This window comes from Malania oleifera, chromosome 13 (genome assembly GCF_029873635.1).
Source record: "Malania oleifera isolate guangnan ecotype guangnan chromosome 13, ASM2987363v1, whole genome shotgun sequence".
In the NCBI taxonomy this organism is placed as follows: Eukaryota; Viridiplantae; Streptophyta; class Magnoliopsida; order Santalales; family Ximeniaceae; genus Malania; species Malania oleifera.
In genome coordinates this window covers 37,925,313-37,945,441 of record NC_080429.1, presented here as the reverse complement: position 1 = coordinate 37,945,441, position 20,129 = coordinate 37,925,313, and the positions used below count along the sequence as shown (strand labels likewise).

The 20,129-nt window shown below is 37.1% G+C and overlaps 1 protein-coding gene across 5 annotated transcripts in view; it reads right to left on the bottom strand.

Moving 5' to 3' along the window:
• Positions 1-18,807, bottom strand: part of LOC131145598 (uncharacterized) — a 39,824-nt gene extending 21,017 nt beyond the window's left edge. For 4 of the 5 annotated variants that reach the window (XR_009134170.1, XR_009134171.1, XM_058094770.1 and 1 more), the window contains exons 1-5: positions 18,541-18,790; positions 18,257-18,449; positions 17,806-17,915; positions 1,086-1,164; positions 931-998 (exon numbers count right to left, since the gene is read on the bottom strand). Coding sequence is in view for 3 of the 5 variants with exons in the window: in XM_058094770.1 (XP_057950753.1) it covers positions 931-998; positions 1,086-1,164; positions 17,806-17,915; positions 18,257-18,449; positions 18,541-18,771 (681 nt within the window). In the remaining 2 variants the exon portion in view is untranslated. Of the gene's footprint in view, positions 1-930; positions 999-1,085; positions 1,165-17,805; positions 17,916-18,256; positions 18,450-18,540 lie in introns of all 5 variants that reach the window. The other variant, XM_058094772.1, reaches the window with a different exon arrangement.
• Positions 18,808-20,129: the final 1,322 nt, after the last annotated feature.

The following is a 20,129-nucleotide window of genomic DNA, read 5'->3' as shown; positions in this document are numbered from 1 at the left end:
TGCAGAATTTCCAGATAAAATTAATAAGAAAAAAAAAAAAAGGTTCCAAAATAGATAATGAATCACATTTATAATAAATACATGATATATGTCCTTGCTTTCATTTTCAAATATATATATATATATATATAAAAACTCCTTTCTGGATCCTTAAATACCATAGCCTGTTAATTTGCATAATAATAAGTAGGAAGAGAAATAGAACAAGGGAAACAGAAGTTTTGGGGAGGGGAGGAGGGCTGCTATACTGCGGAAAACAAATAGAATGATTTTACTTTGATGGCAACATAATCTTAACTCACAAGTAATATTCCACCTTTATAACATAATGCTCCACATCTGTTGTGGCTTATAAATGCTTACTTTGAGTGACACTGTGTGTGTACTGTGTAGGAGGTAAGGTGACAAACATTGGTTCCACTTTTCCAACAGACCATCCACAAGAAGGAATATCATTATATTCCTTGATCCTCACAATAAAAATACAACCTGAATCTATATAAATTGCATCCATCCAATGCCCAATTGAGATCTAAACAAATGAGAAAATTCACACTTTTGCGCTGAAAAGTGCTATCATAGAGTAATTCAATATGGGTTGTATGACAAGAATCCAATTTCCCATGTTATAAATGAGAAGTACATTTTCTCGCACACAGGAGACCAAGACACAAAAAATACATCACTGCTGGGTGCTGAAACTTTTCCTAAAAGAGCTAATGGACTGGAGAATTAGTCTACATTCTCACACACTAAATATTTACTAAAAATAATCTAGCTTTAGCATAAATGTCTCTCATAGATAAAGCACAGAAATTTTCAAACAATGGAATTATGCCAAAAGTCATCTCAGAAAGAGGATATGCAACTTCTTATCAAAAAATATTAATCAGAAGGTTTAAGTTCCAAGTGCAGAAAACAAGCACTCACCTGAGGATCATGACCCTTTGCAGCCACAAAGAGTCCACCAACACGAACAAAAGGAATACAATACTCCACTGGAAATCAAAAGGCCACAATATCCAACATAAACAATAGCATAGGCAGTTCAAGATAGATAGAAGAGATGCAAATGATTATTTAACCTAGAATTCTCATTTCTGCAACCGCTCGGGCCACTGCCACATCAAACGTTTCTCTGAAGCCAAGATCTTGTCCCAAGTTCTGTCCTATAGCAAGGTTCAAAATATGTATTATAAAGAGAAAGGGCAGGCCAAAAAAATGTTCAAGCAAGATCTTTAAAGAGTGAACAAAATGGTCAATCAAGATCTAAAAGAAAGAATAAGCATTCACAAACGAATTCTCAAAGCAAAGCAGAAAATGTATTAACAGGAGGCAAAAAATGGAAGAGGAAATTCTTTATAGTTCATGTTTTGAATGGTAAGTTGTCCACATGAGACTGCATTATGTGTTACCTAAGTTTGACAAAGCATGGAGCAAACTAGAGCCTGGTGCAGTCACTATACCAGTATGGAACTCAGGAGGGGCATTAAAGAGAACAATAAAAGTGTTCTTCTCAGATGCTATACCTGAGGCAGAATTACAGCCACCTATCCACAGAAACCCATCAAAAAAAAAAACCCATGTCAAGACAACATTTTGTAATCCAACCAAACATGCAGTATCCCAACTACTTGGATCACCATCTTGAGTCCTGCACTAGCAAGTAAAAGTGCAGAAACCATAACGTCAAACATGCCCCTTGAAGTTGTAGAAACTAACTTCAACTGTTCCTCTTATGGCTGCCTCTCTCTTTCCTCATTTAAAAAAAAAAAAAATGAAAGTAAAAAAACAATTAAAATTACTTTTTTCACGTCAACAAAAGAATATTAGAAAGGGCTTTTGAAATTATGTGAAAAACTAAACTTAGATTTTAGCAAGAAAATATTATTCATTCATGTCTAAATTAACTTTATTTACACAGTAAATTTTATTTTAATGATTTATGAATTAATTTACATTAACCAAATATGTTACATTACAATTATTGCACTTCATACACAACATAGATGTATTGGTTTATAATATATTTTTCCTAAAATTTACATTCTTAACCATTTTTAAAGAATTCCATCCTTTACAACTAATTTCCATAGTTTTTTTTCAAATCAAAATCGAACCGACATTGAAATTCTGCACTTTTGGGCCTATCAAATTTTAGTTAAATTGAAATTTAAGATGTGCGCATCAAAAAGGTTGCTCCAATGTCAACTGCACTTCATGGGTTTGAATAACGAAAACAGCCTCTTTGCATGCACAGATGAGGAAATATGTCACCCTCCCCAAATCCCTGAAATGTCAAGAGCCTTGTGCACTAGGGTCTAGGCTGCCTATTTTACATTTAACAAGAGGTAACCATATATAAGGTGTACAAAGTTCAAGAAAGAATGATCTTTCAGGCCGAAAGAATACCATTTTCACATTCAAAGAGAGGGCCCAAAATAGATTGTCCTCTTTGCACAATGAAAATATTTCTTCATTCTTTATTTCTAATGGGGCTGGTTTCTATAAGGATTTCCATATTTGTAGGGCTCTTAATGAAAGGGAGGTGTTGGAGCTAGCCTCCTTATTAAGTTTGTTGGATGGTAGGCTTCTTTCCAAAAAGAGAGACTACCATCCCTAGATTCTTGATTCTACTGGGGAGTATTCTTGTAAATTTGTTTTGAGAATTTAACCAATAAAAACTAGTTTTTCCTGCTTCATATATCTTTATGGAGGGCTAAAGTCCCCTCTACATTAAGGCATTTTATTTGATTGGCACTTCTTAATAGAGTTAACACTAAAAATCTGTCGCAGAGTAGGATGCCTTCTAAAGCTTTATCATCGGATTTATGTTCTCTTTGTTTTGAAAAGTCAGAATCTGCTTCTCACCTATTCCTTCATTGTTCCTTTTCTAGAAGGGTGTGGAATAATCTTTTTGGCTTATTTGGAGAGAGTTGCGTGTTTCAGAGATGGTGGAGGATTTGTTGGCCATCTCTTTTTTAGGTTTTGGAAGGGGTAAAGATGCTTTGGTTGGACGAGCACAATTTTGCAGTTTTGTGGGGGATTTGGTTGGAGAGGACTGCTAGAATTTTTGTGCACTTACATAGCAAATTTTATAAAACCCATACTAAATGAATGGTGGATATTTTGGCAGCATTAAGTTAAAGGGCCTTATGGAAAGTGATCACCATATTTAGTCTTGGGCCCTAAGCACCAAGTTATGGCAATTAGAATGTGTGGGCTTTGTTTGCACAAGGAGGCCATGATGGGTAGGGTTTCCTTATGCTAGAATTTAAGCAACAAGGAGAGGTCCTGACCTCGCCCTTATTCAGTGTGGTTCCCATCAAATCACACATTAGGGAAGGGAAGAGGGTAGTAAGCTCTTGATGGATATGCACAAAGTTCATTTCAGACCGGAAAAATGGAATGTGTTGTGCAAGGTATGCATCTTTAATGTTCTTATTAACAGTTTCATGCTCACACACCTGTGGTTGATTTGAGAAAACTATTGTTGTTGCTCCGAAAATATCATCATGAAATTCTCGTATTTTTACATGAAGAGGATGTCTTTGATTATGCTTTGGGATAGGATTCATTATCTGGCCTCCTTGTGGGGTTTTACAGCTGGATGTTTCAACGGGTTTTCTTTTTCTGATTTACAGCGTGACTGGCTAGCTGCTGTTTTTATTTATTTTGATTTTTTTGCTTTTTGTTCTTGTATCTTTTAAAGACAATTTCTTATGCTCCTTGTTGTAGTTCTTCTTTGTAACGAAATCTCTTTTTCTTCAATTAAAAATGGGAGGGCCCAGAGTGATGCGGAAATAGAGTACCCCCTAAACTACAAGATGCTTGAGTGCAAAAGGCCACCAATCGTTGATTTCCACCTCCATGGGAGCAATGTCCATTTCCACAAACTCGAACTGCAAAGGTGCAGTGAAGGAATCTTCAAAATATGCACTCCTTGGTTGAGACGATGGCACCACACAAGCATACCAATCTAACCTAGGACATGGGGAAAAACCCAAAATTTGAATGTGCAACAATCAAATGAACTTTGCTGAGCATGGATCATTTGGAGAGTGGAGACCAATCAAAGAATGCAACAAACAAAGACTGATGACCTCCTTGAGATATGATTATATGGAGTAAATATGATATCCAAAACCATGGGAAAGTTGAAACACAAATAAAATCATCCTGCTCAAACTTCCAATTGGTCTCTGCTAGGCATGACCAACTTACGAAAATGCTGACAAAACACTACATTCATCAGCCACTAGGATCACTTCAATGTCTTAAATGTAAACTCACCAACCCTGATGTCCATCTATTGCAGTTCTGTAAAATTTTCCCTTTAGTTTGCTTGAAAACTGATGGCCCAACAACTCTTATCACAAATGCCTCATCTCATTAAAACCAGTTGACTAAAATCACATACAGAAAAGATCCATGCACTGGCTGAACTCGGAGGCCTTGAGGTGGCTGCAACACTGATTGGGTCTGTAGACGGTCTATCAGATGGGATGGAGCCTGGAAAGTGAACTTGTTGAAGCTGATGAAGATCAAGGGGGTAGAGTCAAAGTTGACCAAGAATGTAAGTGCCATGTTGATGCTAGACTCATAGGGTGATCCCTGGGTAAACTTGAGCTGGGTGTACCACCATGGACAAAGGAATCCAGAGAAATAATGAGTCTCTGAACATTGTAAAGGTGATCAGTAGGAGTAGCCTGAAGTAGCAAAAGAGTGGAGAAAGGAACTCCAACAAACCTTTGAATCAAAGGGGATCAGGAGCAAAGGAAGAAGAATACCTGGAGCTATCCTAGATAAAGCTTCAGCTGGCTATGGTGATCAAGATTGTGGCACACAGAATGGAGGCGTATAGGAGGAGCTACTGCTGGAAGGTCCAGTGGCCGAGCTTCAGAGGGAGGATGGAATGTCCAGAGGGGATTTGGTTTCAAATTCATGGGCTGGTGGGGGATTTGAAACCCATGCATTTAGCATTTTAATATACATCGCATATTTGATTGAAGTTTGAAATTCCAATCCAAAATATACAGCCAAACAAAACAACGTATTTGTATTTGAATCTCTTCAAATTCAAATACACAACCCCAAACTCACATTCCAAACAGACCATAATTGCATTAGACATCGGAAAAAAAAAAAACAAATGACCCTTATCTATTTACATGGAATTCCAAGGTTAGAAATTTAAAACCTTGAATGGAAAATAGAGCAATCAGAGGAAGTGGCAGCCGCCTCATCCATGATGGCAGAAAATTTAAATGTTGTCATTTCAGTAAAACCTTCAAAAATAAAATAACCAAGACTATATGATGTGGTGAAGTCTCCGAGTACATTTGACCTGGGAGAAAGAGGTAGAAGAAGAGAGAAAACTATGGTACTAGGAAGTTAGAAGTTAACAAAGATGGATAAAAGGGGCCTAGATCAACCGTGTAAAATAGCATAAGCAATAAAAGACACTTAATTCAAAACAGACCATAACAATTATCATTGCACAAAACTTCGTTTTATACTCCTAGAGTTTGCTAATTACTCTAGACTCTCATTTCCAAGGAACTCCACAATAATAATATTAAAAATGCATTGTACTTTTCCTAGGAAAGGCTAACCACTTCCAAGATTTGACCCATATATCCCAACACATAACAAAACCTCTTAGGTTGTTCAACACAACTTACAAAAGCCAAAACATAAAATATTTCTTTCTTGAAAGACGTAAGTTTTAATCATCTTCCTTTAATTTATCCGCTTGTACACTCTGTTTGTCCCCCAAGGTGAGAAGGAACTCACCCTCGAGCTCAAAACATTCTTTTCTAAATCTTGTGGATGACTGATCAATCTTTTCCATATTTTTCACCCCATGGCATCTAAAGCAAACACTAATACTAATCATTAACATTAACTCAGGATGCGGACTGCAATTGTACATAAATCTTGTGGATGATTGATCAACCTTTTCCATCTTTTTCATCCCTTGGCATCTAAAGCAGACACTAATACTAATCATTAACATTAACACAGGTTGCAGAATGCAATTGTACATGCTGCTTATTCCATTTTAATTGAACATTTGACGGAGGGGTGATAGGAGTACATCAACTCAATTGTACTTTGTTAATATAGATCCTTCACAAATTCTCATTGCACAAGACTTCCTTTTATACACCTAGATAATGTCCTAATTACTCTAGACTCTCGTTTCCTAGGCACCCAATGTTACTATAAGTATAAACACATCATACTTCTCCTAGGAAAGGCTAGCTATTTTCAAGACTTGACCTACATATTCCAACACATAACAGAACCTTAGGTTGTCCAACATAACTTACAGAAGTCAAAACATAAATATATCTTTCTTGAAAGACACAACTCAAAGGAGGCTTCTCAAAAAATAAATAAATAAATAAAATTAACCATCTTAATTTAATCCCTCATACACTGCCCTAGTCTCCCAATGTGAGAAAGAACTCCCCCTCAAGTTCAAAACATTCTTGCCTCAATCCAATTGATGACCGATCAATCCTTGCCATCCATTTCCCCCCTCAGCATCTGAAGCAAAGACCAATACTAGTCATTAACATTAGTTCGCTCATGATGAACTTCACAGAAGCAAGACACAATTGTAGAGGTTGCTTCTTTCATTTTAGTTGAAAGTGACACGGGTAATAGAAATACAGAACTCAATTGTACTTTGCCCATATAGATCATTCTCTCACAAATTTACTCAATTTCATTTTTGTACATGTTCCATAAATGCTTCCTAAATGGGATCAGACTTCAACGTGTAGCCTTTTTTTTTTTTGCAAACATAAGTGTCATGAGTGTGGCGATCTAAAATACTTTAAAAGTGGGCATGAGGGCACTTTCCACTTTTAAAGTGGAACCAAGGGTACTAACCTTACCAATACTAAAATCTTTGATCTTATACTTTTAGTGTTATCTAACTATGTTCCAAAATTGATAGATATACAGATAGAAAGAACACGTTAAATAACAAATTTGCATTTTTGCAGGTAAATATTTTGAAATTTTAACTTTTTGTCAAATATGCATTAAGCCATTCATGCATCTAGTTTCTTTAAACTTATAGAAAACATATTTTATAATTTCACTAATTACTTCATCCTTGCAGTTCTTCAAGCTCAATATAAATGTGAGGAAAGCAATCTATCAAGAATTCCATGACAAGATCACGAGGTATTTCTTTAACTTATAGAAAACATATTTTAATGTCAATGCAACTATTTGACCAATTGAACTGTTTACCTTACTATGCATAAAATAATCAGTCATAAGCACGCTTGTTGTAATTTTGATGGAAAGATATTAGAACTTAAACCAGTGCAAGAAGTCAAACATTGAATTGTCTGTTTATAATGGTTTGTACCAGAACAGATTTCAAATTTTGACAATGATTTGTGTTTATAAGACACTTTGCTTCCTCGTTATCTGTTTGGGTTGTTTACAACATTTATATGTAAATATATACATAGATTACTATCACAGTTTTAAAAATCGTCTGTTACATAGGTACATCGACTATTACAGGGTGTTATCACAGAGGTCCTCCAATTCACAACTGTATCTTCCAACACAAGCTCTTACATTGTTAGACGGTTGTGAATGACTAAAATAGCTTTTTTGAGTCCTCTCCCATTTTCACACTCTTTTCCCTATATTAAATCTTGAAACTCAACTTCAAGTGGGTTTATTTTAGTTAATAATTTTTTATTAAAAAAATATCATTTTTAGGTTTGTTTGTTTTATATTTAGTATATATTTTTTTAATAACTGACATTAAAATAAACCTATTTTTTTCACTAAAATTGCATATTTGCATACTGCAAATTCTTTCAACTTAATTTTTGGTTTTTTTTAACCCCTAATTTGTAGACAAAACTACATTGCAGTGACTTTTGTTCTTGTTTGATATGTGAACATTCTATATTATAATCAATAAAGTAGCAAATGCATGCTTCTTTTTGCCAATAGCAACTAAACCAACCAAGATGACATCTAATACTTGAAGTATACATTATATTTAGATTGATTTAAATTTACTAAAAATCATTTAAAACATTAGTATACAGCATTTTTGGACCAAAACATGTGAATGTATATGTTTTAAGAAGTTTTCTAATGCAAAAAAATGAATTTATGAATGTTGTGTCTGTTTTTTTTTTTTTTTTTTGGTGGGTAAAAGAGGGTGGCACCTCCAAGCTTTATTAGAAAACCCCTCACTTGTGGCGGAGGAATACCGTGGTTCCAATCTTGAGACTTTGGGACAACAAAAGCAAACTCCAAGACACTAAAACTAACTTAACCAACATAAACCAAACCAAAAAACCAAAGACCACCAACCAAACAAAAAAACTAAGAACTAAACAACTATAAGTGGAAAACAAACAAAACTCCAAAAGATAACACAAAACATCATGAGCACAAAGAAGGAAATCCCAACAAATCCAATCAAATCATTCCCCTGACTTGTTGAGGAAGATCATCTTGACAACTATATGATCGAGAAATATCAGATTCACCCTGTTTGGCAAAGAAATCTGCACATTTATTCGCCTCCCTGTAAACATGTTCCACTTTGAACTGTATGTCTCTCAATGCTAGCATAAGCTCTTCCAACAATTCCCATAAGTTCCAAACCGAGCACTTCCCAGAATTTATCCACTGAACCAACAAAGCAGAGTCACATGCAATCTCCACTTGATCAAATCCGAGATCTTTGCACAGATTAATCCTTAAAATAATCGCCTTCAATTCAGCCATGTTATTTGTTCCATAACCCAATAATGAAGAAAAAGCTGCTTTAAATAAAACTTTTTCATCTCTTATCACGCCTCCACCACCACAATTACCTGGATTACCTCTATAGCTCCCATCCACATTCAACTTAACCCAACCTATCCTAGGTTTACACCATCTGACTACACGAGGAAGACGAACCCCCACATTTTTTACTTGAATATTCAAAGCACGAAGGACTGCAATATCCGTGCAAGAAGCAGGTGCACATTTATTTAACTTGTCTAAAATGGATCTCAGCCAATATTTAATATCAAGCCACACAGTTCTCATCGAATCATGAATTGATTCCATCCTGGCTCTACATCGACGAGTCCAGAGCCTCCAAATGATGAGACTAGGTATAAGACCTACCAAAATGCCTAACTGTGAGGCCCGTCTTGCACAACTAAACCAGACATTAATTCTGCCTTTCCAAGTACTCGTTGTCATACAACTAACACCCAACGCCACTGCTGCTTTTTTCCATACCTCCTGAGCAAAAGATCCAGTGCAAAACACATGGTCTAAAGATTCAATCTTGGCATTTGAACAAAAATCACATCGAGAGGCCATCTGAACACCACTTCTTTAATACGAGTATCAACCAGAAGACAAGCGAACCAAGACTTCCACATACAAATTGACACCTTTTTTGGCAACATAGGATGCCAGATCCATTTTGCAACTGAGAATTCCTCTTTATGCTCCCTTATAATTTCCCAAGCACTTGCCGTGGTGAATTTCCCATCTGTTGAAGGTTCCCAAATTACTGTATCTGGACCCTCCTTGCAAGAAATAGCAGAGTTCATTACTTCCTCAGCCTGATCTTCACCCAACAAATCCACTAATAAATCAACATTCCACCCATCTCTATCCCAACAATCTCGAGTTCGTAGCTTATGGTTACTGATATCCTGAACCTTAGCACAAAGGGGACCGGAGGCTAACCAACGATCAAACCAGAAAGAAACCAACCCTTCTTTAATTCGAACACGGACATGCTCTAAAACTTCAGAATCACACGAACAATCAATCTCCAAAATCTGGTTCCTTTATCTAGTTTCATTTCTCTCAAGTACAAATACTTGGCTTTAAAGAATTAAGTCCAGAGATTATCTATAGTTAACAATCTCCACACAAACTTCATATGCAATGATTTTTATACCTCCTTCAAATCCCTAACACCCAAACCACCCTGACAAACAGGCTTACATATATTAGACCAGGAACACCAATTCCTTTTCCTTTTGTCATTTACTCCACTCCAAAAAAAATTCGATAACATAGAATTTATCTTTGTGAAGACAGTATTAGGAATGTCCAATACCGCCAATTGATGAACCGCCATTGATGATAATACATGCTTAATTAAAATTAGGCGCTTAAATTTCCAACCCGCTATCTTTTTCCTCAATTTATCAACTAGGGGCTCTAAAATACGAGCCGTAAGACGTCCCGATACCAAAGGAACACCCAAGTATGTAGCAGGGAAACCTCCTTCCGCAAAACCAATCGTCCTTAACAAAGATCTCTTCCGAGCAAAAGCAATTCTCTTTGACAAAAAAATACTTGACTTTTCTTTATTTATCAATTGATCAGACCAATCCTCATACTTCTTTAGAGTCTTAATAAGCATTCGAATGGAACTTCTCTTGCCATTGGCAAAAATAAGAATGTCATCCGCATAGAGAAGGTGAGATACCAAAGGCGCCCCACGAGGATAATAGTAAGCCCCTATCTTATTCTCCATAAATTTTTTCTTTAGAAGCCGAGAGAGAACTTCCTATAAAATAATAAATAGATAAGGAGATAGAGGATCTCCTTGGCGAAGCCCTCGAGAAGGTTTAAAGAAACCTTTATAAATGTCATTCATCATAATGGAGAACCAAGGAGACGAAACACATTCCGCCACTAAACCACAGAATCTTCGTGAGAAACCAAAGCTTTACCCATTACAAAACGTCTGTGATGGCCCCATCATTACACCACAACTATTACCATTATGCTAATCGCTACTTTGAAACCAATTACGATGAAATGACACGCATAAAATATACTTCCAAGTACAAATAAGTCATCAATAAAAGAACAATTATACAAATTATAATGCAATTTGAAAACATTGTTATGGCATTTTAAATTTCAAAAAAATATATCACGCACTTTAAATTTAAAATATCAATATCATGCATTCAACAAACAAAAAAATATAATCCAATTACAAATAAGTCATCAATAAAAGAACAATTATACAAATTATAATGCAATTTGGAAACATTGTTATGGCATTTTAAATTTCAAAGAATTACATCACGCACTTTAAATTTAAAATATTGTATATCAAGCATTCAAGAAGTTGTAAAGCACGTTCTCCTATGGCTTGAAAAAGAGAAATTTGTAGAAATTAGAAGCACTAACAAAGAAAATGAGACAAGGAAAGATAAAACAAGGCCTAGCTCCACTTGTAATTGCATAAACAATAAGAAACAGTTCATTCCAAACAAAACATAATACTTCTCACTATATAAGACTTTTTTCAACTGACCTACATGACTTGCTAATCACTCTAGACTCTCATTTCCTAGGGCACCCAACACCAATATTATTATAAATGCATTTTATTTTTCCTAGGAAAGACTAACTAGTAACTGCTTACTGATTGGCCAAAAAAAAAAAAGAGTCTTTTAACTACTTTTGAGACCGAACACACATATTCCAATACATAACAAGACCCTAAGTAATCTAAACAATTTAAAAGTCAAACAAAAAACTACTTATTTCTTAAAACACTCTACCCAAGAACTTGAGGAGGCTTCCCAAATAAGATTCGAATTCTAGTCTTTGATTTTCATTTACCGTACACTAATTAACTTAGTGTAGATGACTAATTTTCTCTTGAAATGATGCCATGGAAAAAGCAATAGGGTACTTCAATTCAAATAGACATCCAAATGTTCCCTTTCTTGATTATAACCACAAAAAACAATGAACTTGGACAAAATTAAATGAAGAAACCTGCTACAGTGGGGGCACCTCCAGGACAAGGTGAATCACAATCAAACATGCGATTCACATGGTTCCAGCAGTAGGCTATGTCCATGGATAACAATAAAGAGGTTAAATCGACTGTCAAATGATAGATTACAAAATACATGGCTAGCAATGTTGCTCCACCACAACTGTCTCAGCACTTTAAATAGCTGATTCTTCATTCCAGAATTAACTTGTAATAGCAGTGGCCAACAAGCTTGAAGCCCCTGAGATTTAGAGGTGAGCTTCAACACTGGAAGCTAAGAGTAAGCCAAAGACCAACATTAAAATATCACTTTTTCCACATATATATCCACAATCCCTCCTCTACAACACTCACCAAAGCCAACCCTGTTGCTCCACTGCAGGTCCGCAGCATGTCAGCACTTAAATTATCAAATTACAGAGCAAACCTGTTATAGAACAGATCGGCAAGCCCTTGAAGACATTGTTCAGAAATTCAGCCCAATTCCTAACTCAACCCTTCAGGATAATTGCTGACCTACTAGTGAGTTTCAATGGCTAGCATGCAAAAGAATGGAGACCATTCCTATAGTTCCTTTCCACCCAGACGGCTATATTGTTCCCTTGAAGGTATCGTTTAACCAGACCAAACTGGAAATTTAAAACATATTTTGAAACTTGTCCTTAGTTCATCCTCAAACATTGCTACTAAGAACCAATGATCGAGAATCTACTCATTAGTCATTACCAATCCCAACAACACTTCAAAAACATTAATTTATTTTAGCTGCCCCAAAGCATGCACTGTTGACACCCCAATTTTAACTAGGCCACCCAGGAAGACCCGGCACAATAAAAGTTGACATCGAATCCCAAAAATTGGAGGACCCTGTTTGAGTCCCGGCATTTTAAATTGAGTCCCGGTATTTTAAATCAAGTCCCAGTATTTTTAGTTGAGTCCCGGTACTTCTATTTGAGTCCTAGTATGTTTATTTAAGTCCCGATGTTTTAAATCAAGTCTCGGTGTTCTAAATCGAGTCCCGGTAGTTTAAATTGAGTCTTTTAATTTTAAATTGAGTCCTTCAATTTTTAGTTGAGCACGAATTTTTAAATTGGGATGGAGTTTTAAATGTTAAACTCAGTTTTTAAATTTTTGAATTGAGTTTTTTCTAAGCTGGGTCTTTTTATTTTAAAATCGAGTATTTTATCGAGTAGTCTTTCCGAGTCTGAGTTCTCCCAATTTCCGGGAATCAAGTGTTATTAAATTGAATTTCTCATTTTTGGAAAGATAAAAGTGGACAACAAATAAATAAATAAATAAATAAGAAATTCAAAAATAAAAGGAAAAGGCATGTGCGCAGCTCTCCTAACGGAACCACACGTGTAAAGTGGGGAGGGAATATTTTCTGTTAAGATTGCTCTCCTTTCCCACGGGCTTTTTGCGCACCATTTCTCCAGCAGCTCTTGCGTCTCAGTTCCCCAGACTCCGGCAGCAGGTCTTCGTCCGACATCGTCCCCTTGTTGTGAGCTTCCCTGCTCTTTCACGACCATGCACACACACACGCAGTAGCACACAAAGTATAACACACACACACAAAACACGCAATAAAAACTCACACTAACACACACTTTTACACACACTAAACCACAAACACAGAAAACACACACTGTTACACACACTACGCACACACCACTACCCACAACGCACACCTCCAAACACACAATACGCACGCAGCAAAACATACACTACACGCACCTGCACACACACGTTGCAGCAAAACACACTACACACACTGTTACACACACCCACGACTTCACGCACTCTCACACACACTAAAAACCACACTATTTACACACACCGTTTCACGCACTAAAGCATGCACCACTCACCATTACATACACACACCACAAGACGCCAACACCCACTGTCTCACCCACACACACTCACACACACACCCCTAACCCATCAATTTAAAATCACCCACACACACTGACACACACCACTAACCCACCAATTTAAAATCACCCATCAAATTTAAAATCACCCACTCACACTGACACACACACCACTAACCCACCAATTTAAAATCACCCGAACACACTAAAACTCACACTTACCATGCTCCCATGCACACACATTTTTCATATTCCATGCACGCACATTTTTCACATTCCATGCACACACGTTTTTTACACATTCCATGCACACACTAATACATACGTCAACTTGCGCGCCCCATAGGCACCACGTGTTGACTTGGCCTTGACCGGGCCTAAAACAGGTCAACCTTTCTTGGACTAGTTTTTTCCCGAATTGGTTGGGTCTTCTGAGCCGGTATGAAACCAGTTTGGCCTTCCATTTTATTTCTCATCTTCTTTTTAATTTTTGCGGATTTCGCCTTAATTCCCTTTTTTTTATTTAAACACTTCGGGAAAAATATTAGAAAATCACAAATATCAGAAATTTCCAAAAATGTACTTGCACTTGAAAAAATCACAAAAAAATCCAAAAAAGTCTTAGAAAAATCACAAAAAATATTCTTGAGTTCTGTGTCATCCCGAAGGAGTCTGAAAACCTCCTGAAATATTACTTTTCACTTAGAAAACTCTATAAAGATTTCAAAACCCCGGGAGTGTATTTTTGTAAACTATTTTCTTGATTTTCCACCACAATGATTGCAAATGGAGGCATTGAGCTCTTGAGAGTACGGTATGCCCCGGTTCTGAGGGAATATTTATATAGTATTTGTTTTGTGCATTTTCTTTGATTTCTGAAAGGGAATAATTTTCTAAGGCTTATTAAATTTATTTTGGGATAATTTTCGATTAATTTGGTACCATTTGTAAGAACGGGCGCGTAGGGGGTGCTAATACCTTCCCCTCGCGTAACCGTACTCCCAAGCCCGACTCTAATAACGCAGACCGATTCTACCCCTACTAGGGTAGCAATCAACTGTTCTAACCGCACTCCAAAAGGTTTGTAGCGACTCCATCACACATTTTTTTTCCACAAAAATCACATTTTCGAAATCACATATCCATTTTTCCCTGTTTGCAGCCGCACCCAGGTGCCAGAGTGGTTTCTGGCGGGTCCGGGACGTCACAACAACTTGCCGACTCCGCTGGGGACACTTAAGAGTTAAGCCGATGATTAATTGAAGATTATCCCAAAATCCTAATCTAATGAGCCTTCTTGATTGCTCCTTCCCTGTTTTGTACACACTGTCGTTATGATTATTTTGTTTGCAGGTACTTCGCAAATAAATCACAGTAAGTAATTAAATAAATGCTCGGCTTTGCTTGTGTTTTCATTATCTACTGAATGAGCATGCGATTAACTGTGAATGCCTTGATTTGGCATGAGATGATAAGCATGTGACTACTTGTTTCCATGACTTGTGTGAATAAAGCATATGTTTAATTCTGAATAATGGATGGATGTGGGGTAGAGGGTGTAGGCCGAAACTGTTAAATTCACACACTCTCACAGCTCTATACCCGAGCTTTCCCTTTTAGGATTACATAGGGGTGTAATAGCGTTTGTCCCCATGTGGCAGGCTCTATGGGGACCCGTGAACCACTCCGCTCAGTGCGAGCTTTGTCCGGACCTCTGTGAGGGAGGGTGGAGTTTCAATCTGGGGACCTTTTTCAATAGAGATTAGAGCCTACCCACACATGGTTTTCCATAATCCCTTGCTTAAGGTAGAGCCTCAGAGAACCCTATGTACATACCTTCCCTTGGGTCGAGACAGAAGCCACATCCTTCTCCACAGGTGGTAATCTATGTCTGTTGTACATATGTCTGGAAAATGTTGTGTTGTACATTTTACATCCACTTAGGCATCCCTATCACTTGGCCATTATTACAGAAAAAGCCCATTTCATTTATGGAGTCAAATTTTATCTCCCAAGATACCCTGCCAAGGGGAAAATGGATCATTCCCGAGATCAACAGTGAATAGGGTTTTTCCCAAAACTCTGGCCAAATGATTATTTAGGTCGCATCACATGCATCCATGCATAAATTCACACATAATCCATGCAAAAGATTTCCTCTCCAATGGGCATAATCATGCTCCAACTTCCTATCAGGCCAAATTGAAATCCAGAATTCCAACATTGAGCCCACCTCTGCCCACCCTTACAACACTAGGAGAAAAACAAAGATCATGGCAGAACAAATAGAGAGTAGACTCTCGGGACTAGAGCAAAAGCAGGAGGATATCGACGATAAGCTAAGCAAGATCCTAGCCATGATGATAAAGAGGAAAACCCCACAAATCGAGGATGATGAGGAAGAAAGAGGACCCGCCCATGCTCCCGGGTCTACATCAGTCCAAGGGCAGGCGTCTGGACCACCCCCGATTTTTGTGGAGCGCCTGCCACCACCAAACATGGCTACCTTCGTTCCCACGGCACCCGTACCAGGGTTTCTGACAGTTAGTTTACCTCCAATGATGACTTTGGAAACAGGGGTAGGCATGAACCAATTTGCAAGTGAGCACCGCAACAATAAGCTCAAAGAACGGTTGAGAGCAGTTGAAGGGACTCGGGTCTCCAATTTCGCCAAGCCCGCAAATTTGTACTTGGTCTTTGCTCTCTTTTGTGGATATTTGAGGAGTGTTTGAATCTTAATTTCTGGACAGATACAATGTGGTGAGTATCGATCTTGGCTGGCAATGGCATCAAGTTCTACCCTAAGATCTTCGCGTTGTTATTCCGAGCGGTAGCCTTCGTCCTCATCCTCTTCTAAGGCTTATTAAATTTATTTTGGGATAATTTTTGATTAATTTAGTACTGTTCGTAAGAACAGGCGCGTAGGGGGTGCTAATACCTTCCCCTCCCATAACCGTACTCCCGAGCCCGACTCTAGTAACGCAGACCGATTCTAACCCTAACGGGATAGCAATCAAGTGTTCTAACCACACTCCAAAAAGTTTGTAGCGACTCCATCACACTTTTTTTTTTCCACGAAAATCACATCTTCGAAATCACACATCCATTTTTCCTAGTTCGCAGCCGCACCCACGTGCCAGAGTGGTTTCTGGCGAATCCGGGATGTCGCAACATGCACCATTCTCCTCAATTCTCCCCAGAAACTTCTCTATGTACAAGGTTTATTCAAGTGGCTCGAACATTCTGAGAAGCCCGCCCTTAGAGCTCTTATCAATTAAATTGCTTATTAGAGCTCTATGCATGAAAAGGATTACACAACAATCTTTTCATTCATGCGGGTCTGATCCCTCCAATTCCAGTATCAAAGTCAAGCAGCAGCATATCCTTAGGTATAACGCTGAAGAGCATCACATACAACAATTGCCTAATAAAGTAATGGTCATTAGAGACGAACAATATTATTCTCGATAAAAGACCTCCTTAGATGGCCATCTCTAATCACTGTGTTGCACTGCTTCAACATCTCAAGCCTATCGTCTCTTTAAAAAGCTTATCCAACACAGGCTTTTACCATAATTGCTTTCACAATTACCCAAGCAATAAACTCATAAAAGTAATTTAAATTTAAAATATTTATAAAAAAATAAAAACAAAAATTACAGTCTGTAAACTTTTTCACCCATGTGTGCTCACTGCATAACAATTCCTGATTATTTTAACTTGCTGTATGTGTTAGCAGTTATAATTACCACTCACAATATTCATATCGTACCAGTATATTTTCAAGCATGGCTGTTATTTCCTTCTTCATAAACAAGTATCCTTTAACATAGGACATAGCTCATGGCAGAATCAATTAATTTCATTTTTTCCTACTCCGTATGACAAGATTTCTCACAAATTCTCTCTCAAAAACTTACAAGTTAGACAAAAAGGGAAAAAATGGAAAAAAAATAAAGACAAAAATAGAATCATTTCATGGAATTTTTTTTTTTTTTGGTAGTGGGTGTGGGTGGTGTTCCACAGGCATAAAATCATTTGACATCTACATAATAACGCATTCAGTAAGGTGGATGAAAAAAGAATAAGAAAATGGAACCATGTTAATACCTCTGCTCTTCCTCGTACAACTACCACATTTGACAATCCAATAAGGTTAATTGCATGCTCCAAGAAAACACAACGCTTGCTCATGGACTCCAAAAGTGTTACTTTCCAATCTACACAACAAAAGTTAAAAGTAAAAACAATGCCACATGCCACAGCAACAGCTATCTGTATTTTGTTTTTCCTTTGAACAGCAATGATTGTTAACAAATACAAACCCGTCAACATACACATCAAGCAGACAAGCTAATGTTAACTATCTGTTTTCCGGCCGAGTTAATATAGGAAAAGCAAAGAACATAAAAATTTTTGGACGATATATTTTTTGGTAGTTATGAACACGAAAAAACTGCAGCTTGCCTAATTAAGCCAAGCGTTTTAATCTTTACATCTGATATTACTGCAGTACAGCAAGAAAACTCATGGTCGTATTTGATAAAGGTAGATACATCACCTGGACAAGCGATAGCTAAGATTAATCCAGGAAGCCCAGGACCGCTTCCAACATCAACTAGGCTCAGATTGTCGCATGAATTGATACAATGCGAGGTATAAGAGCTCAGAATCGGAGGTATAATTGCAAGCGAGTCCTCAACGTGCCTCTCCATGACCTCATTCGCTTCCCTAACAGCCGTTAGATTCATTTTCTGGAAAATAAAGATGACCCATTTCTGTTATTAGTGTGCATTCAAGCCCGGGGAGAGAGAGAGAGAGAGAGAGAGAGAGAGAGAGAGAGACTTGATTCCATTTGAGAAGAGTGTCAACATAGAGATGAATCTGGTCTTTCTGTGAGGAGTTTAGGGTTTCGAAATAGGCACACTTCAGGGTTTTGGGGGTTGCCAAGGTTTTTGGGGTGATCGTGCAAGAACGCAGTTTGTTTGCTTTGAATGTCGAGAGGTGTTCGACGAAATTCCCCAAAGGGAATGCGTGTAGAGCGACGTTGGTGAATTTACAGCGCCAAACCAGCATCTTCACGCGCTCTTTGGCATGGCCGGAGCAGGAGGTTAGTTTACCGTTTAAAATGTGTACTTCGGCTATATTTGCACTTGGGCTTGACTGCTCAAGGCCCAAGCGAGGCAGCCCGGGCAAGGTTGGCCAAAGCTTGACAATTGAGCCCACAATTCAAGGCTGGGCCTAATGAACTGCATATTTTTTGGGTTGGACTAACCTTAGGTCCCATTGAAGGGATGAATTCCAACAATAATTACCTAGTCAGTGAGTTAAGGACTTGTTTGGTAATATTATTTTCTATTTTCTCCCTCTATTTTTTCACTGTAAATAAATATATTATAAAAACATATTTGTTTATTTTATTCATTTTCTATTTCTGTTTTTGGTTTTCAATTATTTGTATAAAAACTAAAAGCCAGTATTTATGATTTTAAGCTATTTTGGAAACCTATTGCCAAAAAAAATTTAATATTTAGAAATAGTTTTTTATTAAATTATTCATTTTTTATAATTTTTAAATTAAAATAAAAATAAAATGATCATGTGAATTTAAATATAATTAAAATAAAAACATTCATAAATTTCAAAAATAATAATGTGTCGATTACAAAAAAAAAATTACTATTTTTTAATTGTCATGTCCAATAAAATTTTTATTGTCAAATAAAATTTGAAAGTATAGTAATTAATTTTTAATTGAATTGTTCCTACTTTAGATGAAATTGAAAGTAATCAGGAAGATCACCTGAAAGATTTCACACAATAAGGAGGAAGATACTAAAAGATTAAGAAATGAATCATTTTGTGGGGATCTTGTATGTGTATTACCATGGGTCTTATATATGCCTAACCTTGGATGGATTCAAAAAGAAAAGGATTAAATTATGTTGTGTGTAATTCCAGTTGATTGCTAATTCAATTTTTCATATTTTAATTTAAGCATCAACCACAATCACACCTAAACATAAACCTGTTTATTTTGACGCGTGTGTGCTAAGTTTGATCAAGAAAAATATATGTTCACCAAATAATATTCAGCAACACATAAACATGTTAATCACACAATTACAATTCACAAGAACATATTTACGTGGTTCGACCCAAAAATTGGCCTACATCCACGGTAGAAACTCACCTCCAGAGACACTATATTAAATAGGTAGAAATAAATACAAGTACACACAGATTTACCATTTCTTGTCTTACCGATCTCCTCTGAAAATCAATCTAAGAATAACCCAAGAAACCCTCTCTTTGCACCTGCAAAGAACCCTAGATTTCTCCTTATATTCCTCCCTGATTTCCCTACAAGAAATCCCTCCCAAGAAACCAAATCTGAGCTTACCTTGTCTTACCCTTGCGCATGCCTCCGCCGG